The sequence below is a fragment of the Mytilus galloprovincialis genome, chromosome 12 (genome assembly GCF_965363235.1).
Source record: "Mytilus galloprovincialis chromosome 12, xbMytGall1.hap1.1, whole genome shotgun sequence".
Lineage (NCBI taxonomy): Eukaryota > Metazoa > Mollusca > Bivalvia > Mytilida > Mytilidae > Mytilus > Mytilus galloprovincialis.
This window is the reverse complement of record NC_134849.1, coordinates 14,785,545-14,795,177: the sequence shown is the minus strand read 5'-3', so window position 1 is coordinate 14,795,177 and position 9,633 is coordinate 14,785,545. Positions and strand designations below refer to the sequence as shown.

General features: G+C 30.8%; 1 protein-coding gene across 1 annotated transcript in view; it reads left to right on the top strand.

Annotated features, from left to right (window-relative positions):
• The first annotated feature begins 300 nt into the window (after positions 1–300).
• Positions 301–9,633, top strand: part of LOC143055222 (hemicentin-1-like) — a 30,218-nt gene continuing 20,885 nt past the window's right edge. Inside the window, exons 1-6 of the mRNA XM_076228355.1 lie at positions 301–547; positions 1,776–2,072; positions 3,359–3,616; positions 6,502–6,807; positions 8,269–8,565; positions 8,984–9,280. Coding sequence (XP_076084470.1) covers positions 301–547; positions 1,776–2,072; positions 3,359–3,616; positions 6,502–6,807; positions 8,269–8,565; positions 8,984–9,280 — 1,702 coding nt within the window. The remainder of the gene's footprint in view (positions 548–1,775; positions 2,073–3,358; positions 3,617–6,501; positions 6,808–8,268; positions 8,566–8,983; positions 9,281–9,633) is intronic.

Below are 9,633 nucleotides of genomic sequence, written 5' to 3'. Positions count from 1 at the left end.
TAATAATAATAATAATTAATGATATGAAACACAATTGTGTTACAATAGAAGATGTCAATTTGTACATTTTTATGATATCCTTGTACTTAATAAATGATTGGCATTTCTTTATTCAAGCTACAAGACTGTTTCTATTCCGATATAACAAAAACTGAAAACCAAATCTACAGGAATGCTTTTTTTAACTCATGGCTTATTAATGTTATTTTGCTGAATATCTCTTCTCTCTTTCTAATATAATTAAAAAAGGAAGACAAATTATTCTTATTCAACTTGTTTTTTTACGTAGAACAATTGACAATGAAACTGACAACTCAAAAGGAAAAGATTATAAAAGGATCAAGTCATACTATCAAATGTGAAATCAGTGGAATTCTAAAGCCAAACAAAATATGGTGGATGAAGGATGGTTTGGAGAGAAAAGGAGAAGACTCTGCTTCATTGGTCTTTGATGAATTTCAGCCTACTGATGAAGGATGTTACATATGTTACGCTAAAAATGCAGCAGGGACTTCCGAAAGTGATCCATTATCTCTGATATGTCTAGGTTGGTATATTAACCCCCACCATTTACGTCATTATAAAAAAGTGAAACATATTTTAAGGGGGATTTTCTGCGATAAACTTAGTAAGTATACGTTTAATAAAATCAACATTGAAGTCTGCTTTAATTTTTTGGTAATCAATCCAAGTTTCAACTAAAATTGAAAGATATACTTTGTGTTATTCAATATTATCAGTTAAACAGTAATTGTTATCAAAATTAGTGAATGTTTATGATGCTGAGGGTCAAAATGTAACTTTCATGGTCATTTTGTTAGAAATAACATACAAAACAAGATCCGACTTCAAATGGGTGGGTTTCTTAGTAACAGACAGGAATTCAAAGAACTTGAAATTCAACCGTTAAAAAAAATGTCAGCGTCCATTGAAATAATCTAATCATAGATACCAGGATTAAATTTTGTATTTACGCCAGACACGCGTTTCATCTACAAGAGACTCATCAGTGACGCACGAATCCAAGAAAAATTAAAAAAGGCCAAATAATATTCGAAGACGGAGACCATTGAGGACCAAAATTCCTAAAAGTTATGCCAAACACCGCTAAGGTTATTATTATCACATACGAGTTGCCCTAAAATCTGAATTATTGAAGATAACACCTATCAATTAATTTCGTCTTGATAAATATACCGCTGTTTTCTATACAAAATAAGAATAATCGTAACAGTTTCAAATAGTATTAGATTTTAAATAAAGGATATATATTCAATACGACATAAAAAAAATCGAAGTTTGATACAAGTTAAGGATATTCCCATATTTAATTACAAAGGTTTTAAAAAATCAAAATTGCCGAGTGAGAGAAAAAATCGTTGAAAACACATCAAATGAGCGTCAACATTTTTAAGGTGTATTGGTTTTGATAATACTATGTTCTTAAAATTATAAGAACATAATTTCTTGTCTTAATTTACTCAGTTATATATGTTATGGTCAAAGTTCAAAATACATTCAATAAATATGTTAAAAGTGTTGCTATTATATAGATTGCTAGTTTTTAGTGAATTATCATTTAACACCTAATATCTCCTTGTTAAACAGATTAAGTATCATCACCACTTCATACTGTGATAACTTTTCGTATTCATGAATATTTTGTTAGTTTTACAATGTAAACAATGCATGGATATTTATTGTCAGTAGGAAAAAAGTCATTAAATATAGGACATTTTTAAAAAAGACCGTTCATATGTCGAATGAATTTGCAGAAAAACCGACAGTGCTTTTACATTCTGAGGAACTGCAGATCATAAAAGGATCAAATCATATAATAAAATGTTCTGTTTCGGGAAAACCAATACCGAATACACTGTCTTGGAAAAAGAGAATAAATAAAGATGACACAACTGTTGATCTGACAGAAGCAAAATATGCTGGTGGAACTGTTGACTCTCCGTCATTGACGATTAAAGACTTCGACATGTCAGACGAAGGCACATATACATGTCAAGCTATAAATGAGGCAGGGGAGGGGTGTAGCGAGGAATTACTGCTTTTATGCATCGGTAAGTATTGAATAAAGGTTTTAAACTTCAATCGTTATTAAAAGTTATAATAAATTGTTTAGCATTATTTTCATCAACTAAACATAGAAACCTGGAACAAAATTGTGAACGCCAGACGTACGTTTCTTCAAATCAAAAATAAAAACCTACTGCATATCCATTGCATTATCTTCCTAGTTTTAACTATTCAAGGAACACAATTGAAATGTTTGAGTTCATATCCTTTGTGTCTTTTTACGATGTTGTTTTTCATAAAATTGAAGATTTTTATATCAATGAGGATATGTGACCATATGTTTATTCTTTAATATGTAAGTTCTATAAAACAAATCTACGCCGTAATTTTAGAATGTGCTATTTCTCTAAACTACGGATAGCTTTGCTTCCGATTATTTGTTTTTATCTACATTAGAATTTAGGAAGGTGTAAAGTTTTTTGGTAACGACACCCCTCAATAAATAATAATTCTCGACCAAGTCTGAACTATGCGCGTCCTAGTCTAAACCATTTCCGATCTACTCATATTCACTCTATGACCTGCAGATTATAGCTGAAATAATAAATGAAGAGGTTGACAAAAACAGTAATTAAAAAACGTATTAACATATTGTTAAAAGAAATTCAGCCTAACACTACGGACAAATGTTACTACCTAGTAGTTTTTCTAAATATCTTTTTAAAATGTATTTGCACTCTTTTTCATCGATGTTATCTAATTTGCCTAAACGGCTCTACAAATATTCCTTCCACGTGTCAAAATAGATAGCAAAACTAGTGGCCGGAGAACATCACAGGGATATTCCAACACATAAGTTGATGACAAGGACTGCTTAATGTGCAGTGATATCTCATCCTTATTGCGGAAGAGAGAAAGAACAATTCCCTAATGAAGATGTTCTACCATGTTAAAAGTGTATTTATGAGGGAAAAGGGCAAACATTTTCGCTTCAATTACAAATGAAGAGATATGAACAGATCGATCACGCACACTACATAATTATGAATGATTTATTTAGTAAATCACATTTCTTGCAAGGTGTACAATTTATTGAATTGAAGATGTAAATTTGTACATTTTTATGATGTTCTTGTATTTTATAAATGATTGACATTTCTGTATTCAAGCAACAAGACAACCGTTTCTTTTTCGATACATCGAAAATTGAAAACCAAATCTACATGACTGCTAAACGGTGTTTGAACTTTCACTCGTGTTTTTTTGCTAAATCTCTCATCTTTCTTTTCTGGTACGTGTTATTCTTATTTAAACTCTTTTTCTTACATAGAAAAGTTGACACTGAAACTAACAACTCAGAAAGAAAAGATTATAAAAGGATCAAGTCATACTATCGAATGTAAAATCAGTGGAATTCCAAAGTCAAACCAAATATGGTGGATGAAGGATAATGTCAAGAGAAAAGGAAGAGACTTAGCGTCATTGGTCTTTAAGGAATTTCAGCTTAGTGATGAAGGATGTTACATATGCTACGCTACAAATGCAGCAGGGACTTCCAAAAGTGGTGAATTAACTCTGGAATGTATAGGTTGGTAATATACCCCCTCCTTACGTCATTAAAAAATACAAGTGAATACGTATTTTAAAGGTGATTTCCTACGATAATCTCAGTGGGTATACGTTCAATACTAAATAATTGAAGTCCTTTTTATTTTTTTGCAACTAAGACAAGTTTCGAATGAAATTGAAAGAGACAATTTTATAATTCATTTTTATCAGTTCAAATGTAAATCAATAATAATTTTTAAGTAACAAATATAAAATATGATACCTATATTTTTACAAATTCAATGTAATATTTCAAAAACTCTTTCAAATCCTAAAATCATGATGTTACTTAAAATGAAGGTTTCATCTTCATAACAATATTTGTTCTACATTTCTTTTGATTAACAGTTAAAGCACAGGTTTTTGTCATTGTTTAATTAATCTATGATCAAAATCATAGGATTGTTGAACATACAACGCTATGCAAAAGATTATAGAAGTGACTGTTTCATCGACATATCAATAGTGTGTTTCTAGACAAATCTCAATCGTTTAGAACCATCAAAAGGCGAATGGCTCTCTTTAAAGTCACATTGAAATGTCCGCAAGAATTCAAAGACGCCTTATCAATTTTAATAAATATATAGAATCAATAATATAAACAGTACCAATGTTTCTGTACCAGATGTAGATTTCGACAATTAATTACGCTTCAGTGATGATCGAGACCAAACAAATTGAAAATCGAAAACTTATCAAAAAGATAAATAGCCATATCTTAAAATGACAGAAAAATGTATCTAAAACCAATCAAGTAATCATAGTTTTCCCTGATGTAGATATATTCCGTAATCTGAAGAAAAAAAATTCCTATATTATATAACAACCAATTTTATTTATCTAACATCCGTTTTTTCATGCCATGCAGAAGGTACTGGTTTTACCCTCGTGGATTATCAGTCTGGAAGCAGAGGCATAGACCTGGTGGTACTAAAAACATAAATGTCCAAATTTTGTTCTGCACGAGATACGCGTTTTCACAATTTCTCTCAGTGATGCCCGAGGTCAAAAATTGAAAAAATAATTTTGAAGAAATGCTAACCTACTGCATCTCATTTGTTTACCTTTTTTTTATCCGTTTATACTTTAAATGGAATATTATAATACGTTGGAAATGCCTGTTTCTGATGGGTTTTTATGATAACAGCGACGATCTGTATATCAATGAGGATATGAGCTTACAATCCATTTTATGTTTATCTAGGACAGAATTTAGTGAAGGTGTAAAGTAATTTTTATTAACGGCATCCCTCAATACATAATAATTCAAAATTCATACACTGGTAACGTTACGTGGCATTTTAAACGTTAATATGAAAACGAACAAAGCAATACAAAGTATTAGAAAAAAAAACCCACATTAGTAAGGGTTAAACGAACAAAGTAGTTCAACTCAGGTGACATTAAACAATATCAATCAATCGTTATTTTTGTTTCATTTATTTCATCATTCACTCAAAATTACTTTTATGGATTTTTTTTTATCATAAACGCTCAAACGTCAATGAAGGACTATTACTGAATACGTGCAGGGCTAGACCAAAAAGGAGAATTTATAGATATATCTGTTGTATTTTAAGCTTGGCCTTCGTTAAACGTAGCATGGTGGAGATAGGTAAACAGATATATGCGACAGTTAAATTTTACGTAGGCCAAGCTTAAAATTCAACACAGGTATCTCTATTCTAATGCTACATGTTAATATAAATTAAAATGACAAGAGTGTAAAAGGCCGTGAAACCGTTGCCTCGTCTTGAGAATCTGACATGTCTAAACAATGTGACGTTATATACAAACTCACGATGTCAAACATTAACACCTGACGTGTTTATACATTTCGTTCGATTCCGAATGTTGTTTCAAATGTTGACAAAAAGGAGATTCTGAGGGTAAAAATGTAACTCTCTTGTTTATTTTGTGAGAAATACATCCAAAATTACGGATTCAGAAGGGTGGATTTCTTAGTTACGGACAGACAGAACCTGAATTTAACTGTTCAAACAATTTGTAAACGTTCAATGAACATTATCGTTACCAACGAGTTGCATTAGAATCTGAATTATTATGCAAATATGCCTTGACAGTTATTTGAAACGGTAGAAACCTTATTTTCTAGTGCTTGTTATGAAGATAACACACATCACTTCATTTCGTCTGGTTAAATTTTCCAAGTTTCTTTATACAAATTTTTTTAAATCATAGTTTCAAATATTATTTTATTCAAAAGAAAGGATATCCAATGGTTACAAAACATTAATTTAATACGACATCAAAAAATCAACGTTTGATACGCGTTGAGAACATTCCTACATTTACCTACAAAGGTGTCAAAATCTCAAAACAACCGAGCGAGAATTTGTTTTATTAAAGACACAATGTTTTAGATTAGGCACATCAGTTACATGTCAACATTTTTGAAGTGTATTTAGTTGTTTATTTAATACCATTGTCCATAAATAATTTCGTAAAACATATGATATCTTACTTTCATTCACTCGGTAATATATTTTATGGTCAAGGTGAAAACAATACATTCACTAAACTTGTTAACAGTGGTTGTCGCTTTGACATATTCACCATTTCCTTTCTCAATTTTATTGCTATCATATAGATTGCTAGTTTAGTGAATTATCATTTAACACAAGATAGGTCGATAACCTATCTCCTTATAAGCTAGATTAAGTATCATCACTATTTCATATTGTGATTAGTGTTCTTAATCATGAATAGCTTGGTAGTTGCACAGTGTAAAAAATGTATGGAAATTTATTGTCAGTAGGAAAACGGTCTGTTCATGATAAGCTATAAATTAAGTATTAGAAGATTTATACAAATTACCATTTCATATGTCGAATGGAATTGCAGAAAAACCGAAAGTGGTTATACCTTCTGAGAAACTACAGATCATTAAAGGATCCAATCAAATCATATCATGTTCAGTTTCGGGAAAACCACAACCGAGTACACTGTCTTGGACGAAGAGAGTAAATGAGAATGAACATGGCGAACAAACTGTTGATTCGACAGGAGAAAAATATTCTGGTGGAACCATTGACTGTCCGTCATTGACGATCAAAGATTTCGACATTTCAGACGAAGGAACATATGCATGTCAAGCTACAAATGAAGCAGGAGATGGGTGTAGCGATGAATTGCAGCTTTTATGCATCGGTAAGTATTGAATGAAGTTTTTAAAATTCAATTGTTATTAGAAATTATAATGATGTGTTTATCATTGTTTAAGATAAACTTAACATAGATACATGGAACAAAAGTGTGCAAGCCAAACACTAGATGAAGAGTTGGCACGCATACCACATCTTCTTATTCATATTAACAGTCTGAACCTTTTTATCGAGCTTTACCTGAACAGTACATAACTATTAAGTGTCTGACTGATTCTCGACTAAGTCATAACTATGCTTGACCTAGTTTGAAACATTCTCGGTCTAGTTTAATCCAAACTCAACCACATCTGAACTAATTTACAATCATTTATCATGTATATGTATAAGTATATATATATATATTGTATTTCATCAATTAAGAACCTTTCTTTTTTAGTTATTTCTTTGGCTAAATTATTGAACAACATAACACATATTAGAACTTTCTAATATGATTCAAATGTTAAATGTTATTTAAAACTTTTCAAATGTTTCAAATATATTCTATAGTTACTGGAAAATTTTTCAGCACTAACTGAACCCTGGTAAAAATTTAAGTAAACTGAAAAAAGTCGCAAGACAGAAAGTCACTAATTTGATAGGACATAATTCAGAAGGCAAAAAGTCACAAATAATTGTACGATCTATTTTTTATAGGCTTTTGTTTAAAAACATATAATAAGCCAAGAGTGGAGAAATCAAGAATAATATGTAATTAATATTTCATTTAAACAGTCCTAGGATATTATTCGTTCTCAGTCAGATTGTTTTATTTTATTCCTGAACAGTTTCAAATTAGAATGATAGTTTTATAAGTATGAGTAAAAAAATTCAACATCTTATTGGCAAGAGATAAATATTAACTGTTTGAAAAAAATGACAGTGTGTATGTATATATCCGTCAAAGTAGATTAAACTTATTTATTATATTGATTGCAATACATTACATTGATTTCCCAGTTAAATAAAAACCGATAATTTCACATGTGAAATAAACGTGGTTATTTCACTCTCTGACGTCATACAACAATAGGCGTTGTCAAGACGTCGAAAACGGCGGATCAAAACAAATTGTGAATGCGTAGAAAAAAGATACAGTTCCTTACATGTTTTACATTAATTCCCTTAAACAAAGCCATTTGCCAATGTAATAAAAAGAATAACTAATTAAAGAATTCAAATATCGAAAAATATTCAACTCGTGACCGAACAACACTAATAATTAACTTTTGTGAATTAATGTGTTGTTCGGTCACTCGTTGAATATTTTTCTTTATTCTATAAATACAATTATGGTGCCAAAAATATAATGGCGTCTAAGAGTAAGATAAATATTGTTGAGAACTGTTTCCTGTCTGTAAAAAGGTCAAAATTAAAAAAATACTTTCTACGTTAATAAGCGTTCGACTAAGACTTAGGCTAACAAAAAATGTTCATCTATTCAAAAGATCTAATATAATTATAGAAACACCGGTTATCGAGATATCTTCCGAAAATCAACATGTGATTAGGGCATCAGATCACACCTTAGCATGTTCAGTCTCGGGGAAGCCTCCACCAAAAAAAATGTCATGGATAAAGAGATTGAATGGTGTTGACACAGTTATTAGTCAAACAGGAAAGAAATACTCTGGTGGAACTATTGATTGTCCTTCATTAACGATCAACGACTTCGACATGCGTGATGAAGGAGCATATATATGTCAAGCTATAAACGATGCAGGTGAAGGATTTAGCGAAGCTTTGTATCTAGCATGCATTGGTGAGTATTGTAACACATTTTTATTTTTTTTCAATTTTATTAGATGATTTTTATACCGAAGTATGAATCATTTCTATAAGTAATTTTTGAATGCATTTTATATGTCAGATCAACATAAGAAGTATTACTAATTATTTACTTACAAAAATGCTTGAATTACTACCGCCCAATCGTATAACTGTTTTCATGATGTACATCTTCATAATTGAATAATGGTTTGAAACGAAAAAACAATTGCAACACCTTAGTACCCGGCCATTGCTAGCATGTTTTTGAAGGTTGAACAAAAAAAATTATCCGATGTAAAAACTTGTCTGTTCTTAATATTCGTAAGGATAAACTTTGAGATCCACTAAAAACATAAAAAATATACAAACCAGAAAGATACATTCATGCATATAACGTACTGTAATTGCAGAGAAACCGGTTGTTCAAATATCTATTGTGAAGGAACAGGTTATTAAAGGGTCTAATCAGATCATAACCTGTACAGTTTCGGGAAAACCACAACCGACTACATTGTCTTGGAAAAAAAGAATAAATGGAGTTGAAACAACTGTTGATTTATCGAGAAAGAATTATTCTGGTGGAACCGTTAAGTATCCGTCGTTGACGATCAAAGACTTCGACATGTCAAATGAAGGAATATATACCTGTCAAGCTAAAAACGATGCTGGTGAGGGGTTTAGCAATGAACTACATCTTTCGTGTATTGGTCAGTATTGATAATATTACACAGTTTTTGAACGTTTATTGTATATAAGAGGACAATGTAATGTTTAAAGTGTTTGTTTTTATTCACAAATTATTGTTCTATAATCATGATAAAAAGAGAAAAAAATGCGTTTTGAAATAGTTGCTTCAGACAATGTCTAATTAAATAAGAAAGGTTTTGCATAAATTAACATTGAAGTGTCAATGAATGTTTGACAAGTTCCATAGTCACTCAACCGGACACCTGTTTAAAAAAATAAGGACAATTTGTAATGCATCATTCCTTCACAGAACTTGTATTTATATACAAAAGTGTTGCCACAAATTATTATGACAGCTCAGAGTAAGCTAAGT